Genomic DNA, 23,337 nt, shown 5'->3' with positions numbered 1-23,337 from the left:
GATTCTGTAGATAGTATAGATAATGGGAATTACGATTTGTATTTTATAAATTTAGAATTGTCAGTATTTTAGCACGTTTATTGTAAAATATACTAGTTGTTATTTGGAAGAGACGAAACCATAACAAACTAGTTGGATTACTATGAACTGTGTGTGTGTCTTTTAAACTTGTAATAGATTGAAATTTTAATAAATATATAGTCAAGATATAGATAACGTTTACGCTTTATGTTCAGACTGTAAAAATAACATCATGCATGGACTCAACGAACTCAGAATATACGTATGTAGAGGTCACGTACATAAAACCAAATTTTACTAATTTCATTGTAAAGAGTGGATCAAGAGCTTTCAGAAAATGTACAGTTATGGATGTGTATAATCATTACTTTCTTAACTGCAAACCAATATCAACAAGGGACATTGAAAGTGGTCTATAACCTTAAGGAGATACTATGGTTTGTTGTCACAATAAAAGCGTTTGTCACTCCAATGATTTAAGTGTCTATCAAAATTGAAACTTGAAATTACCAAATTTAACAACTGTATTAAACAAAAAGAAATGAGATTTAGCCTTGTAAAAGTTACATTGCTAACTACAAGGGAAGTGGTCACGATTTTAACAATGCCGATAACGATAATGATGATTTTGAGGTGATAAATATAACAAGTAACATAGCCAAATTAATAACGGAAATAAATTCCAATTCGAAGCAAAGGCATTCAGACATACTTCAAAAGTAGCAACACATTAAGAGAAATTCTGGTCCCAACCAAAGATTAAGAGCAATAAAAAAACAAGAAAAAACGCCACCTACCAAATATCTTGTCCTACACCTGGGTGCAGTGTGTGTCATAAGATGGTGTGTCTCACTCTCTTCTGTCTAGGGACATATTCCATATTGCACCATCAAGGCTTTTAGCTTTAGTATTATCACAAGATGGTCGAGTGACACACACAACTAAGGGATAGAACGGAGTATTGTATAAATGAGATGACTGAGAACAATATACATGTATCAATTTATTTCACCATGAAATAATATTACATAAAATGAAATGAAACTTGCCATAAATCACTGATACACTCATCAGGTTTGTACAAAATCAAGAATAAAGCTTATATACGTATTATGGTGATGACAGGCCCTGCTACTAATTATCTAATGAATTATAGTCCACATGGCAGCAAATAGCCATAGACGCGAAATGTGGAGCTCAAATGGCTGTCAGCCAGTCCATATGGTAATGTATACAATTATCTGCAAGTCATGAACTCACCCATTTTACATGGTACTAAGTACAGTTAATGTCCGTAGTCCATTTCACCATTGGCAAATTAACGTAGTTTCCCATTGGTGTAGGTTGAGTTCCTGGTATTGAATGCAATACCAGTCAGGTGGCAGCACACAGTAGCCAGCAAGCCAGCAGCAACAAGTAGTGTTAACCTTCAGGCCTTGATGTTAGGAGAAGCATGTGATCACTGGTTTAGAGAGTATTTGTAGGTGTCTGCTTAACGATGATTGGGTATACACAAATCCCAACAGATGTTTAGTTGTTGACATGTAAATTAGCCGACATGTAAATTAGCACACTGTCATCACTAAAAGGTCCCTGAACCTATACCTGTCATCACCATTCATCAAAAGGTCACTAGTACAGTAAACTAAAGAATCTATTGTTCAAAATCACGATTGATTGATTGATTGATTGATTGGTTGTTTGGTTGGTTGGTTGGTTGGTTGGTTGGTTGGTTGGTTGGTTGATTGATTGGTTGATTGATTGATTGATTGATTGATTGATTGATTGATTGATTGATTGATTGATTGATTGATTGATTGATTGATTGATTGATTGATTATCAGCTGCGGTTGAAATATAAACCATCCCTGAAAACAACAGCAGAAACAAAAAGTAGAAACGAGAGCCTTTCTGTGATTCGTACTACAGAAGTTATATATGAATGGATTGATAGCAAAACTTACTACTCCCAAAACGAATGAAATATGTGCAAAACACCAGTCGATATAATGAACGATCTTGTTGAATTCTAAATAGATAAAACTAAGTACTACTGTTACTGAGTTCAGTGACCAACAATATACATACTATACATACTATAAAGCACATTACTAAAACCTGTTTTTCATTCTTATCAAGCGTTGGTGAGGTTATTCCGAGTTTTTTTACTACGCTTTCCCATCCTGACTATTTCTATTATAATAAGAATATATAAAATAGCAACAACAACCACAGGAAGTGAAAGGAACAGAATAGAAGTAAGGTAGTAGACACGTGAGACACTATAGTCATGGCGTACTATGATATTGTATGTCGAGAATACAATTACTACCCACGGTCGGTAGAGTGGCTAGCAGCCATGTTGCTGAGATCCAAACAATTGTTGTGCATTTACATGACATGTTCTGTAACTAGTGTGGTAGCTAGGTAATACATGTATATGTATATGTATAGTTATGTTTGAACTAATAAGTAATATTAAAGAATTCATGTAAGAAACAGGGACAAGAACAAATATTTACATGTACCACATTTCAGACAGGGCTATATGCCATTGTAGAAAAAAATTGCTTCTTCCATCACAATCCAAAACACAATGACCCCCCCCTCCACAATTTTCAAAATAGTGTATAATTAATGGTGACCCACCTCCAAATCCACCGCCCCCCCCCCCCCCGCCGAAGAAACTGACCGGTCCTTAAGGTTTTCACTAAAAATATTGTTTAAACATTGACGATTTCACAACTATATACTTGTGTATACCTTTGGCTGAGAGATATCAGTCGTACACATTGGTATTTCAATACCAGGGAACGAAATGGCGCGCATAAGCCATAACCACCTCGCATTTCGCTGATTTCTATGGGATACTGGTGACGCGTGAGGAGCTGCGACCTGCGACCTGCGACTTGCAAAACTGCTACCTGCGACTACCAAACTGCGACCTGTGACTTGTCATCGACCCTCGTTATTTTTACGAGTATACATGACAATGTGACGTTTATTTCTTCTTTCGTGTGAATGTTTTATCTAAGTTATAAACTAGTAAGTAAGTCTGGACTCGTTTCTAACATCATGGTAGATTGTAACACTGATAGCACATTGACAAGTCTGTGGACTGCCGTTTCGTTCGCAATAATACCATTATTATAGACGGAGTCGTGCTTATAGACAGAGTAGTATTTTAAAATGTTTAGTTAGTGGATCGTCGATCGATCGCCAACATTTGACCGCCGGACCTGTTATTAAAATTATGGTACGAGTTATTGGCGCACCAGCGCTGTCGTGAGTCGACATGTAGAAAGTTTATAATAGGGTAATTTTCATGTAGGCTATTGAAGTTATGGTATTATAGTGGTTATTCACTTCAAACATTGTGGATAGCGTCATACAAACAATCTTTGGGCAATTCCATTGAGACCAACAATATTATATGATATATAACCCCCCCCCCCCCTCGCCCAAGTTGTCTACATGAAGATGTTTGCATGTGGACATAGCAGCTATTAAAATGCCTGTAATTCTAGCTGATATAGGGTTGTATTTGGTGCATTCTCAGAGACCAGCTGAGGTGCTCTACATTAATATTTCATCATCAGACAGTAATTTATTTCATCATCAGAAAGTGATTTCCGGACACAGTCTAATAGTACAATTTTTGATTGTAATACGTGAGGTTTAGCTGATCACAACATTTACATGTAATGTCTATAACAGATAATAGTACAGGAAATTCACCACAGCTTTGTAATAATTAAAGACATTGCATACATGTTGTTTGTCATTTGTCGTTTTAGTTACTAACATAACATATATTCACAGTGAAGCGTCTGTCTGTGTCTGTGTCTGTGTCTGTGTCTGTATGTGTGTGTGTGTGTCTGTCTGTCTGTGTCTGTGTGTGTGTGTCTGTGTGTGTGTGTGTCTGTGTATGTGTGTGTGTATGTGTGTGTCTGTGTCTGTCTGTGTCTGTCTGTCTGTGTCTGTCTGTCTCTGTGTGTGTGTGTGTGTCTGTGTGTGTGTCTGTGTCTGTCTGTGTGTGTGTGTGTGTCTGTGTCTGTGTCTGTCTGTGTCTGTGTCTGTCTGTGTCTGTGTCTGTCTGTGTGTGTGTCTGTGTGTCTGTGTGTATGTGCTAGTCTGTAAGGTACGCCGTGACGGGGCGCCCTCAAACATCGGCCAACCCCTAACAGAGAGGAGGCCGGTGAGGGCGAAACGTCACGACGTATCTTACTGTTTATGTATGTGCCTGAGAGAGAGAGAGAGAGAGAGAGAGAGAGAGAGTGTGTGTGTGTGTGTGTGTGTGTGTGTGTTTGCTTCTGTCTCTGTCTGTCTGTCTCTGTGAACACGATACCTTAAACACTTCTACATTGATTCTAATGAAACTTGCTACACATCTTCCTTCTGGTAATGGTAAGAACCGATTAATATTTTGTCAATATTTAATGAATACTAATGTTTAATTTGCATAATTAATGGTATCTAAAGATACTTTGAGTACATTACTAGACACCACTCCAGAAATAGATGTACAGTGTGTATTTTAATAAACTTTGAGCTTTGGAGAGCCAATTCGTGGTTTATCATCACAAAATTTGCGTGACAGTTAGGAAAAACCAAATTGAACTCTTTTTCATCGGTATTGTTCCCGCAATGACCCTTCATTGCCACATGGACCTTATCAGACATGCATATATATTAGATGAACACTGAATATTCATGACTATATATCACTTATATCATTTCGGTAATAATATAGCATCATGGTCTCTCACTCAACTTTGGAATCCTACAACGGTATGTTTGACGCGCTCTCTCCCTCCCTGTGTCTGTCTGTCTCTCTCGTTCTCACTGTTCACACAAAGGAGGTATAACACTGTTCACACAAATGAGGTATAACACTGTTCATACAAAGGAGAAAAAGAATTTATTCTACAATGTGAATTGAACACATTATAAAGCATAAAGTACAGATGAAAGCTTGAAAAAAAAAAGACGCAGGAAAAAAAAGAATTGTGATAGAGTGGAAATTTGTATTGCTGCCCCAATTTGGTATTAAAAATGACACACTTAGACCATTGTCATGGTAACGACATCAATGCTGAAATATTGCATAGTGAATATTTGTATGCAAATTAAAAGTTAGAATGCCAGCTAAGCTCTAGAGGGATGTCAACTATAAAATACATTGCAGAAAGTTGGGCTTGGTCAGTCACTTTCAAAATACAAATATTGACTTCATATCATGTTGAAGCTTAAGTTTCATTTTCTTAAAGTTCCTTTTAAAGTTTACTCTTAATGGAGACCAAAAAAATTCAATTTGTGTAACTCCTTAAAAGCTGAACTCTGATTGGTTAACATGTACAATTTGCACCTGTTGAACAACCAATCAGAGTATGTTATTTCATGAGCTATTAAGTTGCTTCACTGTGAGGTATACATTGTTCTCACTTATCTACAATATATAAAAAAAAAGAAAAAAACAGAACAGCATTCCAGCAAATTTGAATTGCACAAATAAAAGTGCCAAAAATTTCACATCTCAAACAGTTCCTATATCTAAAGCAAATTTGTCACAGTGGAAATTTGTTGCTAAATGGTCATAATAATCAACACACAAATAAACAACCCTAATTGGAGTAGAAGAATAATTTACAAACACACATTCTATATATAAGTATCAACTAAAGCCATTTTCCACAACAAAACAAAAATAATTTAAATATTTAAATGATTCCATCAAATATGCTAATGAGTTCTTATAATTGATGCTGGTGCAATACCAGCGTCATGGTTGATTCGTAAGCACTCACCCAAACTGTGCTCTTTGTGCGACTCAAAATCACCAAAACTTATCACTGACTACGAAGATACGACTTTTCAGGAAAACATCTTCAGAGGTGCCCTTAACAAGGAATTGTGAATGAACTCATAAGTACAGAGTATGTTCAGGGTTTTTTTTGTCTCTTTACTGTATTTGGTTTTCACTATTTCATACCATTTGCACTGTATGCAAACATTTATTTTCTATTTCCGTGGCCACACTGTAAACACTTTTTTTTTTATTTGAATGGCCAAATTTGTAAATGACATCTCAAGTTTTGGCTTTTTAATGAAATGATAAAAATGAAGTCAAAATAAATAGTATGACATAACTGTTTACTGATGTGGATGTTTTGAAAAAGGCAGCTCTGAAACAAGAAACATCACACAAGAACCATCTACACATTGCTTTGTTTTGTTTTTTTGGGTGTTCAAATCTATGCATTTCACCCTGATGAAAATTCTATCCGAGCAGCAAATGTATTTCATTGGCTGTGAATTTTTTGAAAAATCTACAAAATTTGTTGTCATCAATAAGTCAAACACTATACAACACTTATTTATGTAATACTGATTTTAAAGGTATATCATACACCTAAAAAAAACATTCCGAGCCAAATATTTAAATCTTTCTCTGAATTCTAAAATCTAATTTTTACTAAAAGTACTAAAATCTAAGGAAGGTAGGAAGGAATGAAGAAAGAAAGTAGGGAGGGGGAGGGGGAGGGGGTGTTGTTATTGACAGGAGATGTAACAAGCTGTACAATTTATGATACTAAAATGTCATAAACCTTACCCCTGACACCCCTACTGTGTCTTATTCATAGGAAAGTTCCAGGGGGTAGTAAAGGATGTTTTTTTTGACATCGTACTGCAAATAAAGACTGTATGGTATAATGAAAAACTTGGGTCTGTTATAAGAATTTGATATTTAATAATTAATTCCACTTTAGGAAAGTATCAAGTTTATTGGCAGTCTTTAATACAAAAATCTTCTTTGTTCATCTTTATTGTCAATGCACTGTCAATTTTTTTATGACAAAACAATTTTCTTTTCTTTTGGTTAGTCAGCATTAATTGCTTCATCAATTTCAGAAATAATGTCTGATTTGAAATTGTGCTTTCTTGATTGAAATAGAAAGTCAACAATATGAATAATCTGACTGTTTTATTTTAAGATCTCAGTGAAATAAACAATCATCTCAAGGTTGTGACATCATCCCTCTTTACCCCCTGACCTCTGAACTTTGACACTATCAAACCAAACAATTCAAACATTTTGAACACACGTTCTAGGTCTGTCTAACCTAGAGACATCAGGAAATATTTCACAGAGGAACAGAAAGGGAGGGATGGGGGTGTTAATTGTACTAGCCACTAAATTTGAATAGTTATCTAATTCTAAGATTGTCGTCACGAGTCCAAATCACTTGTGTTTTGAAGCTAAGTATTATTATAAATTTGGAATTTGGCAGTTTATTGAATTTTTTTTTTATATATTTATGATTCAGAAAATGGCAGTATAACTAAATGTTTGCAATTGCTTGATAGTTTAATAAAGAATGTTTTTCATTACACCATACATCCTATTAGATATTTATAACATCTATAGTATTATTGGTTTAAAGTAAGATTGTTACCTAGGAAGGGTATATAAGACTGCTGCCTAGGTAGGGTAGAGAAACATGGACAGAACAGCATTAAAAAAGAAAAAGAAAAAATAGACCAATAGACAAATAAATAATAATAAACCTTTAAAGTGTCTCTTGAAAATATGTCAACAAGATAACATACAAAACAAAGAGTAAATTTAGAAAAAAAAATTAAAATAAAAAAAAGAAAAGACAAAAAAAGGACTATTGCTACTTTTTTCACATAGGATTTTATTTTTTCAAAGTTCAAGTCATGACTTTTATTAAGAATTATTTTCCCATCATGCAACTAAAGTCATGTGACTCAAGAACTTTGGCATTGCTGAAATTGTGATTCCAAATTTATTATTAAATGTATTGAAGTATAAATTATTGCTGCAAAAATCGATGATTGTACAGGCAAGATGGGAAAAGAATTGTTAATAAATACATGATTCGTAGTCTCCTGACTGTCAAAGCCATACCAGTGTAGTGATATCTTGTGTTTGGCAACTTGCCAAGTCTTTCACAAGATCATGTGTCCACAATCCAAAATAGTGCATAGTCTTTGCTTTCCAGTTCCACTCTTCCTGTTCAATGTCAGCTTTACAGAATGGTTTCCTTGTTTGCCTGTACTGCAGGTTTATTTGAATTTCTTGTCTCCCATCGCTGATGGCACTAAATATTTTACGAAGTGGAAGCAACAGAAGAAAGAGAAAAAAAGACACCATGTGTTCTGAGTTATAAAAAGAAAAAAACTTGTTGACACAAACACCAACATAAAAAAGATGACATTGATGATAGCCAATTATTCACAGTGAGCTGACGATACCAATCTATCAGATAAAACAAGGGGACAGTCTTTTACATTAATTCGCCATTTTCTGCAATTGTTATCATACCAAATAAGAACAGTCAACATGTTAAGAGAATATTGAATTATTGGAATTCATACAGCTCACAGTGAAAGACAGAACACAAGAATAACAAAAACCATGCAGACAGTTGTGGTTGTTCATGATAAAAGTAAAAAATAAAGCAAAACTGTACAGAAGTGAGAAAAGTGTACTTACAGTAACTGCAAGATTTTAAAGATAGTAGTGGTAGTAGTAGTAGGAAGAGAGTAAATTACACCACACACGCCATGTGTTGAAAAGTGAATGAATTACAACTAGTACAGAACTAAAAGTATAAGTTTTCTTTTAAAATAAATTGTTAAATAGAACAGTGAAGAAAAGAAAAAATGATGCCCAGATGAGATGTGGTGACATCAGTGATTATGGTATGAGAAATAATGCTACTAATGAGAGTAAGATGAGAGGTGATGATACTGATGACGGTGAGATGAGAAGTGATAGACAGTGATACAGACGTGAAGGACATCGATACAGAGATGTCATACAAAGATAGTCATAAATATAGCCCATAATATACTGAGAAAAATTCTTAACAAGGTCCTGTCAAGGTCAAGATATGTTTGTTTGTTTGTTTTTTGTGCAATTTCTTTTATCTGAACAGATAATATTTTGATACTTGGTTGATATCTCATTTCATTTTAGGGAAGTTTGAGTTTCAAGCCATGGTGTCCAGTTCGCACCTGACCTAGCACATACTGTTTTCACAGTGTTTCCTTTGAAACCAAAGAACTCTTCACTTCACAGGAACTATGGCCTTTAACATTTCTGGATATAACAAAACGAATCAGGACATAGAAATGAGGTAGACTCACTTTCACCAGCAAATCATGCCATCCACTGCCTGCATTATGTAAATCATCATGCATAATGTAGGTAGCCTCATTTTCATCAACCAATCACACCACTGACTGCTTGCATTATGTAAATCACCACACATAATTAAGGTAGCCTCATTTTCATCAACCAATCACACCCCTGACTGCCTCAATTATGTAAATCACCACCCATAACTAAGGTAGCCTCATTTTCATCAACCAATCACACCTCTGACTGTCTTCATTATGTAAATCACAAAACATAATTAAGGTAGCCTTACTTTCACCTCCATGTTTCCATTGTCCAATCAGACCACAGACTCCATTGTGCAAAATTAAGAAAGTAGTAATGGACTAAGCAACATTATGTGAACCAATCAGACCCTAGGCTTCCCTTTCTTTTTGTAAAGTGCTAATAAGCAAGTTGACTGTATTTCTTATAACCAATTACAATACAGGAGGCCTTCATTATGCCATCACTTTTGCAAGTTACATCTGTCTCAACAAATCCCACCTTAGCTACTTTCCAAAATGTCAAACACAGATCACAGTCTTCATTATGTAAATCATACCATGGCTTCTTTCTTACTGACCAATGCAAATAAGGTCCTTTTAGCCAACCAATCAGATTATGAAATTACTTGACGTCTTCTAACCAATCAGATTTTGAGAATAATTTATATTGCAAATCATGTTGTTGTTGCCCATCAAACCGATTTTGAAAATACTTGTGCAAATCATGGCTTGATAATGTTCAAGCCAACCAATCAGACTTTGAGCACACTTCATTATGCAAATCATGACTTGATTCAAGCTAACCAATCAGATTTTGAGAATACTATGCAAATCATGACTTGGTCTTGTTCTAGCCAACCCCATTACATCCTGGTTTTCCAAACAAAATACCAAGAACTGCATTGCCAGCACAGTATAAATCATAATTTATACCTCATACACCTGAAGGATAGCGGTGTATAAGTTGTTTTCTATACGCATTAATAAAATATATTGTACTAACACGTTCTTGTACCACAACCAAGAGTTCTTATTACTTACAAGTAAAGTTTCATCTGTTCAGGGTCGACAGTTTTCGTCAAACTGTTTGTTTGCTGGCTTTACCACTGGTTGACGTAGTGGTGATGACGTGATTGTAAAAAATGATCAAATCAATCGTTCTAATCTGTCACAGTATGTATTTAGAGAGACTGATATTGATTTGTGTTTATACTGTTGACGAGCAAACATAATTTGACCTATGACCTCTGCAGAACTTACACAAAGCATTATGGGATGTACTTATTCCCTTCTCTGAAACTACTGCATGCTACAGTTTCTATGACAACAGTTTTTCTAACAGAAGTTTGAAAATATAAAATATCATCCATTTCAGCTTGCTTTGTATGGAAGTTAAAAAACAAAGTGATTTCTAAATTTAAGTAAAATTGAAATTCAGATTGAAACTGCAGCATGTGTAGGAAGAGCACACAAAATAGTCTAGAATTCAGTCATGTTGGCATTTCTACTATCCTTATTCCCCTACCATACTTGACATTTTGTTAGCATTTAGTCAAACCGTACAATTAGATAATGACTTTCAACAATGATTGATTGAACATGGTAATTATGTTTACGTAGAATAGCTAAACCCACTGAGTCGTTTTGATGTTATTGACACCATCTCACAATGGGAAAAATTAAAAACCCAATAAAAAGTAACTCCTAATTTCCGGCCAAAAGCTCATTAAAGTAAATACTGGTCATAAAATGCCAGACATGGTAGGGGAATAGTGAGTCAAGATACCCACATGACGATATTCTAGGCTTAATAACAAAAGTATAAATGAAAAGTTTGTGAGTCATCTATTGGTATGTAACCACATCAGAATACCAAGAAGTCAAATCAGATACACAGAAAACTGTAGATGTCTCAGGACTTTGATGTTATTACATGGCCAGCTACAGTGTGACAACAATAGACTACAATATAGTTGTCTATACTACAGACCCTATAATAGACCACACAGTTGTCTATACTATGGACCTTACAATTCATTTAGGATATAGCCAAACTAAATTATCCCCTCCTAGCAGGAATACTTAGTTAAATCCATTGGTTAACTATAGTTACTGTACATGCAGTTACAAGTATATAGTACACATAGTTACAGTCTTTAGAAGTACACATCAAGGAAGCTTATTCTTGCATGCAGTTTTTAATTGTTTTGTTAAGACAGTTAAATCTGAAAGACACTGGTTGTACCACCCACCCTCCCCCAAATCAGAAATGGTTGGGTCTATTACCCTGAAGGACACTGGTTGTACCATCCACCCTCCCCCAAATCAGATTTGGTTGGATCTATTACCATGAAGGACAATGGATGTACCCATTCACCCCACCAAATCAGAAATGGTAGGGACACTGGATGTACCACCCTCCCTCCCCCAAATCACAAATGGTTTGGCTTTCAGCTATCATGCTTGTAATGAATAGTGGATATGACAGAAAAACACTACCATGATAATGAAATATGAATATGACGAGTTTTTGGAATTGTGATATTATTTATGTGAATAAAGTGGGTCATCATAGCTTTTTGACAACTACTCATGACAAGAATCAGTTTTGGAGTTCATCTTTAATTTCAAATCCACACATCTGTATCTGACAAATATGATGATATAATAAAACCACCAGTTTCTCACCAGATGGTTATTTATGTCAGAGTTTCACTGCTTCATTATATGGCACACACTTGCAGTGTTCATTAAGTCTTGTACCAATATTTCTCATTTTGCTTTGACATTACCCAGATAGACAGACACCCATTGTGTAATGTGCTTACTTACATGGGAACAGACTGGGGTCCACATAGGGTGACAAAGTGACAGAAATGACCGAGAGGGCAGAGGATTATGTGGGATGGTATTCCTTCTAGGGTGACAGTAAGTACATTAAATCTCCTCAGTTTATCACACTCTCAATTGGGATCACCCCAAACACAAACTGTTAAAATGTATAGTAACAACATACAGATCAGACATCACCTTTATTACCGGGGTTATAAAACCTTAGCAAAAAACACTGAGTGAATTTATGTGTTACACATGCATGCATAACATGAACATCTACCAGTTAAAAGTTTCTTCTACAGAGTGTCAAGGTGTGAGTGAACATTAGCAGAAACACAGCCAAACACAAAGCATATGATAAGGTGAGAAAGCCAGGGACGAGCATTCCCCATTTATTTACAATTTCTTCAAAATACAGGGAGAGTGTACATGAACAGTGTCTTTTGTTGTCACATTGCATTGTTTAATAAGAAAACTACACACTACAGATCAGTCATCAGTCTCCCATCATGCACTTGTACACTGCACATGCTCAGAAAAGATGTTGACACTGAGCATGCTTACACAGACAGGTGCATGATGGGACATACATGTAAATAGAAATGATTATAAAATGATTACTTCTACAAGAGAGTGTGGAATCTTTTGATAGAAGATTACAATCGAACTGAACAATTCTGATTGTTATCATCATGGAGGTGATATTTATACAATATTTATAAAATTGTTATCCGGTATAATCATGCAAGTTTTCAAGCACAACTAACAGATTGCCTTAAAACTTTATGTTTGCTGGGGGGAAACATGGTGAACTCACAGAATCAGTTTAGTTTTGTAAATCTATCATGCAGTCTTTTCAACGTGGACAGTAAAAAAAAAAGAGAAAAAAAAAGAGCACTAGCTACTTCAAGCTCATCTAACTATAAATCATAAATGTGTTCTTATTTTTGGTCGGTAAAGAATGGTTGGTGAGGTAATGATAACGTAAATGATGAAAGAATTTAGTAAAGTTATTGTATAATGACATAATTTGGATGCTAAAAAGGAAAAGAAATCTTCAAACTTTGGCAAAAGAAATAAACCTTTAAAATCAATGTAAACACAAAGAAAACTTGTGGCAATAATGTTAAGTTGTCATAAGCAAGCAATGGTTATTTTTACACAAATCTACACGTGATATCTACCCTGGTGATATTGAAATTGACAAACTTCTCGACCAAATATATAGGGAGCTCAATATGCCCTTAAAACCGTCATGATATGACACTGTGATGTTACAAATTTGTAAAATTTAACAGTCCTTCACATTGCACCAAAGTATGTTCTGGATAAGTTTTACTCCTACGCTATAATTTACTTTATTTTATCACATCTTGAAACAAAAACTAAAATTAAAACTATTCATGAGACGAACATGGAAATTAAACATCCTGCTGGACCATACTTCTTCTGGTCAAATTCATTGTGGTGTACAAAAAACATTTTTTTTAACTTCACATTTTTTAAACTGATTTTTTAAATACATTTATGAATAGAATTTAAAAGAGGAGAGTGAAGGGACACTGTCCTCATATCCTGTGCATCCTCAGATTTAAACACAAACAATGACACGAATTAATGTTACACATGAGTTTTACGAGTTAGTTACGATTATCATTTTTGTTCTTTCTAGTTTCTTAGAAAGTTATTTATGAAAACAAAAGTAGCAGAAGGAGTGATGTTTGAGGGGGTGGTTTAGGTTACTAGCTACTTTAGCACTACCACAACGGATGACGGCTAACACAATCCAAGCACAGAAAAGACACACTAAATTGGCGAGTAAATTAGCGCCAAGACAACTGGAATTATACCGGCAGCAAGCCAGTGAATTTCGGCTAAAGGATTTTTACCCTCTGCAATACGACGAGCAACGAATTTGAGTGTCTCATCCAGTAATATTACAGGAATTGATATCTTGAGCACAGCCATCCATTCCGTAAAGTTGAGAGGAGTTATCTGGAACACCATCTGAAAAAAAGACAAAAAGTGAAGATTGTTACACACTTTACTGTAGACAACAATATAGAACCATGGACTGACTACAGAATGTACTTCTTTGTCAACTTGTGTCCATATAATTCTACACATGGGACTCTCTGCTAACTTGTCTCTGTTAACTTTTTTGAACACATTGGATTATCCTCACTTCACATCTAGTCTCACATGGAGTATTTTTTAAAGTATAGACTTTAAACGCTTGATTACTGTCATCAACAAATCATACAAAAAGACCACAGGGAGGTGCAAAAAAATGTTAATTTCTTATTTTCTTCCATGGTTTTCTTAGATATAAATATTGGATTTTCAAATAACTAGCACCATCTATTAACAAGGGCAATTCAAATTGTCACTTTTTATCTAACACCTGCTGGTATTTGTATGTGTCTGAGAATAATAGAACAAGTCTTCTCCACTCAAATACACAGCACCCCATCCCCAAACCCCACCCCCACCAATATGCTCTTACTTTTTATCTAACACCTGCTGTTATTTGTATGTGTCTGAGAATAATAGAACAAGTCTTCTCCATTCAAATACACAGCACCCCCCCCCCAACTGATATGCTGTTACTTTGTGTCAAAAACATGGTCCCACAAGTCACTGGGTAGTTCATATAACTACATATGTACCAGAGATTCCTTGCACTGGTGTGCAGTCATATACTCATACTTGCAATGTTTTCTGATGTACTTTCATTCACTACACTTGTGATAGTATTGCCATATAGAAGACTGCAAACACTGGTGTAAATACCCCAAGTTTGCCATATCTGCATACAGGTGTCAAGGGGTTCTTGTCCTACTATTAGTACACAGCAATGTCTGTCTAAGTATAACAAAGTAACAGTACTTACTGACATGACGTCCACATACAGGATTACAAAATGGAGAGACATAGATAGAGCAATAGCCAATAGTAACCAAATGTTAGACCATGGAGGCATAGCAATAAGAGATTGATTCTCACTCAAGCTGTAAACAAGTAAACAAACAACAAATTTTGTCAAATGATACATTCACTATTCAAAAATTCTGTCTTACCCTAATTCATAAAGTGATTTGGTGATTGGCCAATTTTACATTGCAAAAGCTATTTGCTTATAGGTCAGTTCTATGTTTAAAAGCTATTTTCTGATTAGTCAATTCTACATATTAAGAGCTACTTTCCGATTGGTCAATTCTACATATTAAGAGCTACTTTCTGATTGGTCAATTCTACACATTAAGAGCTTTCTGATTTGTCAATTCTACACATTAAGAGCTACTTTCTGATTGGTCAATTCTACACATTAAGAGCTTTCTGATTTGTCAATTCTACATATTAAGAGCTACTTTCTGATTGGTCAATTCTACATCTTAAATGCTACTTTCTGATTGGTCAATTCTACATCTTAAAAGCTACTTTCTGATGTATCATCTTACAGACTTGATATTATCACATTCTATGAAGAGTGAAAATGGATAGAATTGGACAATAGAACTATGATTAACAAACTTTCTGATTGGTCAGTTCTACATATCAAAATCTGCTTACTAATAGGTCAGTTCTGATTAAAGCTACTTTCTGATTGGTCATTTCTATAAACCAATAGATACTTACTGATTGTTAATTCTATGATGTAAAGCTACTTACTGATTGGTCAGTTGTACATATTGAAAGCAGCTCATTGATTGGTCAGTTCTCATGATAAGCTTTTCAATTGTAAAACATTATCTAAATTAACATTATGCATAGCAAATTCTGTTTCATTTAGATTAAATATACAAAAGAGAAATTTGAATAATGTGTAGTGAACAACTAGTACACTATACCTGTTAAGTGCATTTAACATTTCAATAGTTACAAGTACAGATAGAGCCATAGTCATGTGATGTGGATCATCAAATACATCACATTCATAACCTTCAAAATGTTCAGGTTCTACAATACATTGTAGATGGTGAGACTGAAAAATACAAAGTTGTACAATATTTACATATTATTACATATCATTTATGACAATAATATTACATAGAAAATTATATAATGAAATTACACAAAAATTGCTAAAATTATGAAGAAAAAGACCAAATCTGTTCTTCTAACATCAAACAAGTTACCACCAATAAACACACCTATCTATCAATCTACACATACATACACATGTGCACCCCCCCCCCCCCCACCACACACACGAAATACATGTATGTGTGCATATGCTACACCCAATCCGTTAAAACTGCCCAATTCATGAATTGAGCAATTTCACAGATTAGGTGTAACACATACACATTCAAACCTGATACACATGACTGAAGGTATGTCAATCTTACCAGCTGCCAATAGGAGAGCTTTGGTCCGCCTTCATAAATCATGAACCACCATACTGACGCACCAACTGTAGCACAACCAACATATACTGTAGGGAAAAGACATGCAAACATTTTACTGATTTCAATGAGACAAGCAAGGCAGTGTATGGATACATATATACCTTAAATGTAACAAAATTTACATACATGTGAGTCATTGTCGCTTCAAAAACTAGATTGCAATGAGGTAAGTTCCCTATTACTACTACATAAAACAGAGTCAAGTATTCATTTCTATTCTACTAATACTATATGCGTGAGTGGTAGCAAGATTATGGCATTGTTATCGGTTATCAGAACATACCTAATGTCCCCCAAATTAAGATTCCAACACTCATGAGAAGTTCTACTCTTCATGTTAGCGGGAGTTATTTTGGTGAAAATACTTGTGTGCATTCGTGTAAAGCATACAAATAAATATGTTTACAGAATAGGTGTATTACATCGCACAGGACACATAAATATTGGTATTAGTAAAGTATACTTACTGCCAATGGCCATATATCTAAAGAATAGCCATCCACTGATCAGAGGTTCCCTTGGACCACGTGGCATTTTGTTCATGATATCCAAGTCAGGGGGATTGAAGCCTAAAGCAGTGGCTGGGAGACCATCAGTCACCAAGTTAACCCACAGTAGTTGTACTGGAATTAAAGCTTCTGGTAGACCCAATGCAGCTGTAAGGAAGATGCTAAAGAGAGAGAGAGAGGGGGAGGGGAGAGTAAACAATCATTCTTATGGTACATCAGTTGGATGGTTTGCATCTCTGTATTACACTGTGAAATATTAATATTGGCAGAACCCTTCATCTGTCATTTGCAGGTAAATCTGATTCACATAATTATGAAATAGTTTGAGTTGCAAAACTTTCTGTGAAATACTATGGAAAGTAAAATTCCCCCTTAGAAGGGTGATATTTGACCAGTTATAACAATACAGTATGTGACAATAAGCATCAACGATATGAATGACTGTTATAATCTACAGACTTCTTGTTGGTGCTACGATACACTACATGCTGTCCCTCTATAAACTTGTCAAAAATAGATGGAACTTTAGAAAATACATAATGCACAATAAAATGGATGTTTCTTCTCACCTGACCACTTCACCAATGTTGGATGATATGAGGTATCTAATGAATTGTTTCATGTTGTTGTAGATGGCACGACCTTCTTCAACGGCAGAGACGATGGTAGAGAAGTTATCATCAGCCAACACCATTTGTGCAGAGGAGTAAAGGAGTAACTAACTTATACAAATCTGTCATTAGTTGTTAACTTGGAGAATTTTGCTCCTGAATGAGATAAGGTCATGTGACATGTCACTGAACGATCGAGTACCAATTTTTTTCTGAACTTTGACTTTTCATTGTTACAGTACACAAGAGGGCGCTATACACTAGTTATCATTGGACAACAATGTCCTGTGATGTGTGTGAAACTATTACAAAGTATTAACCCTATCAAGTCTAAACCTATTTTTATTGAATTAAACAAGCTGACATCTGGGGTTTGATACAATCATTTCAACCAAGTTCAAAACCAGGTAGGGTAAGCAGAATGAAATGTTGAAAGGATATCAGAGGCAGTCTTTGCCACAGCAGTACCAGAGCCCATAGCAATACCAATCTCGGCCTTCTTCAGAGCTGGAGCATCATTGACACCATCACCAGTCTTGTAAAAGAAAAAATTACATTTTAGAACTTTAAAGTTAAGATTTCCAACATTGTTTCTTTCATGGGTTGAACACATGAACTTTTACACAAGTTTCCTGTGTGTTTAGCCATAACTTTTACTGTAACAACTTATTCAACTTGTAGTATTGAACTTCAAATACAAACTTAGCCACTTTGAGTATCTACACAAAAACATACAGTAAACCACAGCAGTGTTCTCCTAAATTATTACAACAAGAAATGATGATACAGTTACTCTGCCATTAACAGAATACCAGTAACACCATAAGTACTGCATAATTATTATGTATGTACCCATGATTACATGCACAGGTGCACATACATTCTAGTGGTATTTCCACTGCAGTGTAATACCGAAAACATTATTGCATACCTGCACACAAATGATATGCAAATGACGATGTGTTCATTTGTTGAAAACGAAGCGCACGATCAAACAGTACCATTTTAACAGAACCCTATGCCACTTGAGTTCCAGTGTGGATACTCATGCTACACTCATGAAAGTATGGGTACAAAGAACACTGCAAGCACTAGTTCAAACTACCATGGCAAATAAAAGGTAAAACATAAATGTACTCACCATAGCTGAAATTTCACCTTCTCCTTGTAAGTATTCTACAATCTTACTCTTGTGAGCAGGTTCTACACGGGAGAAGAGACGAGCTCTCATCGCTGCATCTTGTTGTTCACCAATGCTGAGGGCATCAAATTCCTTGCCGGAGTACGAAAGTCCTGCAGAAAATCATTGCAAAGATGTTGTGAGAAAACTTGTATATCGAAGTGGATATTTGTATTTCAAGCCATGATGTGACGGTGAATGACAAGAGGTCACATGAAGGATATGCTTCTAATGTGTAATCTCTTTCGTACCTAATAGGGATGACTGGAGGGAAATACCTGTAATAAGTAATGCCCTCCTGTGGTCAGGGACCAGGGGATGGAAATACCCATAGTAACCAATGCCCTTCTGTGGTCATACCTCAGGGGATAGAAATACCCGTAATAAACAATGCCCTCCTGTGTTCATAGACCAGGGGATGGAAATACCCATAGTAACCAATGCCCTTCTGTGGTCATACCTCAGGGGATAGAAATACCCGTAATAAACAATGCCCTCCTGTGTTCATAGACCAGGGGATGGAAATACCCATAGTAACCAATGCCCTTCTGTGGTCATACCTCAGGGGATAGAAATACCCGTAATAAACAATGCCCTCCTGTGGTCATGGACCAGGGGATGGAAACCCGCAGTAACCAATGTCCTTCTGTGGTGATACCTCAGGGGATAGAAATACCCGTAATAAACAATGCCCTCCTGTGTTCATAGACCAGGGGATGGAAATACCCATAGTAACCAATGCCCTTCTGTGGTCATACCTCAGGGGATAGAAATACCCGTAATAAACAATGCCCTCCTGTGTTCATGGACCAGGGGATGGAAATACCCATAGTAACCAATGCCCTTCTGTGGTCATACCTCAGGGGATAGAAATACCTGTAATAAACAATGCCCTCCTGTGTTCATAGACCAGGGGATGGAAATACCCATAGTAACCAATGCCCTTCTGTGGTCATACCTCAGGGGATAGAAATACCCGTAATAAACAATGCCCTCCTGTGTTCATGGACCAGGGGATGGAAATACTCATAGTAACCAATGCCCTTCTGTGGTCATACCTCAGGGGATAGAAATACCCGTAATAAACAATGCCCTCCTGTGTTCATAGACCAGGGGATGGAAATACCCATAGTAACCAATGCCCTTCTGTGGTCATACATCAGGGGACAGAAATACCCGTAATAAACAATGCCCTCCTGTGTTCATAGACCAGGGGATGGAAATACCCATAGTAACCAATGCCCTTCTGTGGTCATACCTCAGGGGATAGAAATACCCGTAATAAACAATGCCCTCCTGTGTTCATAGACCAGGGGATGGAAATACCCATAGTAACCAATGCCCTTCTGTGGTCATACCTCAGGGGATAGAAATACCTGTAATAAGTAATGTCCTCCTGTGTTCATGGACCAGGGGATGGAAAACCCATAGTAACCAATGCCCTTCTGTGGTCATACCTCAGGGAATAGAAATACCCGTAATAAACAATGCACTCCTGTGTTCATGGACCAGGGGATGGAAATACCCATAGTAACCAATGCCCTTCTGTAGCCTACCATGAATATGAAGGTCAAGTGATTTGGTTTAAATACATACAAGGTAAAGAACGTACACTCTGAGTTTGAAACTACTAATAAAATGGCTTACAGAGTTACAGTTAGAAGATAACAAGAATTAGAATAACTTACTGTCGGTAGACTCTGTTTCTGTGAAGACCCCAATTCTACGACAGATTGCCTCTGCAGTTGCCTTGTTGTCACCGGTTATTACAATCACACGGATACCAGCCTGACGACAAGCCTGAATGGAGGCTATCACTTCTTTACGTGGAGGGTCCAACATACCAACACAGCCAACAAATGTCATGTTACTCTGTATAAATACACAAGTCAAAATATTGTCAGCTGTCAGTTTAAATCTCTTTCTTTCTTGAGTGAGTGAATACCAAATACAACTGATATCCTACTGATGTTGGAATAACATTGAATTTACTAATCTATATATTGATCCATCTATATATCCATTCATTCATTCATTCATCCATCCGTCTGTCCGTCCGTCCGTCCGTCCATCCATCCATCTGTCTCTGTCTGTGTCTGTGTCTGTCTTTCTGTCTGTCTATCCAGTAAATAAATAACATCCACTGACTCTGTTAAGTGTCTTTGATACACTACTTAATTCAACTTTTGATCTTATTGGAATGTTGACTGACCTCGTAACGGATGAAATTTGCAGCGTTTTCCAAATCCATTTCTTCTTTCTTGATTGGGTTGTCAATTGTTGCCAAACCAATACAACGTAACGTATCCCTGCCTGAAAGTAAAACAACAATAATAATAATAATTTGACTGGATAATTTAAACACTGTCTGACAATTGTATTATTAAATGCTCTGCTTACACTGTCATAGTTGATTACATACAATTGTCTTGGTGTTACTATCTTATCCCATGATAACTCTCAACACCAAGAAAAGGTTTTACATTGATTACCCTTGGAAGCTCAGAAATCTGTTGTAACCTCTATTAAAATCTACCTTATACGTAAACCTAAGATGTAATCACATCCCAACATGATTACAATTGGGAAAGCAGGTACTTATTATAAATGCCTGTAGATCCACATTCCACACTACAAGTCATTATTTTATCCCTTCTGCTCTTATGTAGCAACTTCAGCCTCTAGAAATAGTCACTACATAACAGCCCTCAGGGTAATAGACATCTCACAGCGCTCCTCATGGCCTGGCAAAAATTACTAAATACTGACACAGTATGGTCCAGGAGGATGCAAACTATTTTCCATGGTAACAGGGCAATTCAAGAACAACCTGAACTTGTGGACGGGATACTGACACATTTCCATGGTAACAGGGCAATTCAAGAACTTGAAGTTGTGGACTGAGCCGAGTTCTGCGTTCATGTTGTAGAGATTTGATTATAAGCCCTGTATTACAATGTACAATTCATGACAGTATATACATACCTGTGCCATAGCCTTCAATGGTAGACTTCAACTGTTGTTTGACAGCTGCAGTGAGGGGAACCTTATCGGTGCCAACACGTACGTGTGTACATCTGTCCAGAATGCCTTCAGGTGCTCCCTGGAAAATATCATAATTTATGCAGTTTCACCTCACCCTAAATTGTTACTATAAAATTACGACCACTTACAACTCATTTGATAGCCTGACTTTCGTATGTAGATCTGTATAATACATTTAATATGCTACTATGCCCTCTAGTGGCAGTGAGTGAACTAGGCTACAAGTTCAAACGCTTTCAAAAACACTTTATACTTAGTTATGTGAAATTGGTTGAAAACAATTTTCAGAATGTAGGTATAATGCTGTTTATATATAAATATAAATCAATGATGCAAGAGTAGAAATGGTTTATTTTATCACTAATATATTCAATAGACAAGAATAAACTGTGTATTTTCATCTTCCATCATCGTTCAACCATTAATCTTTACAGCCTAAATATGGGTTTTTGCGGACTGAGGTTGTATGGTGGAAGGGCCTGACTTTAGAAGGGCCCATATGCAGTACTACTGAGGTCCGCAAAACCGGGCCGGGTCGTAAAGGTTTTATCATATACCCAATAAAGCACGGAAACAACACTTGAATCACAAACTGACACTGAAATATTATTTCATTTGCAGAAACATCAAAATAATGAAGAAATTAACAAAACTAAATCACCGAGCGAAAGGACATCGATGAGCATGCCACTTACCATATTCGGGCAAAGTGTGTTGGGCCGTGATATTGAAAATTATTGCTCAGGTTAGATGCACATGCTCTCCATTGAATTGCATTGGAATTGATACTGGGTACATATGATAGTAAAGGTTAATGCCATGACTGTCTCCAGAGGGCGCTATTTACTAATTTGACAGACCAACTTACTTTGACAAACATCTTGGGTGAACCACCAGCTGCAGGATCACAGAAGACACTCATTGATTTCCTGTCTCTGCTGAATTCCAAGGTGAATTGTTTCCTAAATTTCTTGGCAAATATCTGGTTGCAAGCATTAGCTAGTTCATGTTTGTTCATGTTTAAGAGGTTGGTGCCAAAGACATTGAGTTTCTCAACCAGTACTGTGAGGGCAGTCTCCGTAGCTTCACCAACTTTCTCATACACATTCTTGGTCTAGTTATGTAAGATATAAATATAGTGTATAAGGAAATGATCAAGTTATGGAAGACACATATTTACGATGAGAAATATCGGATCATATATCTAATTATGTAGGAGTTTTTCCTTACAAGGGCAATACAGATTTATTACCTTACAGACTACAGACAGTTAAGGGCAATATAGATTTATTACCTTACAGACTACAGACAGTTAAGGGCAATATAGATTTGTTACCTTACAGACTACAGACAGTTAAGGGCAATATAGATTTATTACCTTACAGACTACAGACAGTTAAGGGCAATATAGATTTGTTACCTTACAGACTACAGACAGTTAAGGGCAATATAGATTTATTACCTTACAGACTACAGACAGTTAAGGGCAATATAGATTTGTTACCTTACAGACTACAGACAGTTAAGGG

The 23,337-nt window shown here is 36.2% G+C and overlaps 2 protein-coding genes across 3 annotated transcripts in view; one reads left to right on the top strand and one right to left on the bottom strand.

The window, feature by feature from the left end:
- LOC144449150 (uncharacterized protein CG3556-like) overlaps positions 1 to 1,663 on the top strand; it is an 8,955-nt gene extending 7,292 nt beyond the window's left edge. The window contains exon 8 of the mRNA XM_078139616.1: positions 1 to 1,663. This exon is cut by the window's left edge and continues 199 nt beyond it. The gene's annotated coding sequence lies outside the window, so the exon portion shown is untranslated.
- Positions 1,664 to 4,923: 3,260 nt separating this feature from the next.
- Positions 4,924 to 23,337, bottom strand: part of LOC144449137 (calcium-transporting ATPase sarcoplasmic/endoplasmic reticulum type-like) — a 76,899-nt gene continuing 58,485 nt past the window's right edge. The window contains exons 14-26 of one of the 2 annotated variants that reach the window (XM_078139601.1): positions 22,677 to 22,922; positions 21,749 to 21,866; positions 20,976 to 21,076; positions 20,452 to 20,635; positions 18,725 to 18,876; positions 18,025 to 18,118; positions 17,542 to 17,668; positions 16,931 to 17,133; positions 16,404 to 16,489; positions 15,903 to 16,036; positions 14,945 to 15,062; positions 13,941 to 14,058; positions 4,924 to 8,147 (exon numbers count right to left, since the gene is read on the bottom strand). In XM_078139601.1, the coding sequence (XP_077995727.1) occupies positions 8,113 to 8,147; positions 13,941 to 14,058; positions 14,945 to 15,062; positions 15,903 to 16,036; positions 16,404 to 16,489; positions 16,931 to 17,133; positions 17,542 to 17,668; positions 18,025 to 18,118; positions 18,725 to 18,876; positions 20,452 to 20,635; positions 20,976 to 21,076; positions 21,749 to 21,866; positions 22,677 to 22,922 (1,716 nt within the window). In that variant the 3' untranslated portion in view covers positions 4,924 to 8,112. Of the gene's footprint in view, positions 8,148 to 11,620; positions 14,059 to 14,944; positions 15,063 to 15,902; positions 16,037 to 16,403; positions 16,490 to 16,930; positions 17,134 to 17,541; positions 17,669 to 18,024; positions 18,119 to 18,724; positions 18,877 to 20,451; positions 20,636 to 20,975; positions 21,077 to 21,748; positions 21,867 to 22,676; positions 22,923 to 23,337 lie in introns of those variants that run through there. The other variant, XM_078139600.1, reaches the window with a different exon arrangement.

This window comes from Glandiceps talaboti, chromosome 18 (assembly GCF_964340395.1).
Source record: "Glandiceps talaboti chromosome 18, keGlaTala1.1, whole genome shotgun sequence".
Taxonomy (NCBI): Eukaryota; Metazoa; Hemichordata; class Enteropneusta; family Spengelidae; genus Glandiceps; species Glandiceps talaboti.
The sequence above is the reverse complement of the archived record's forward strand: the minus strand, read 5'-3'. Positions and strand labels throughout refer to the sequence as shown.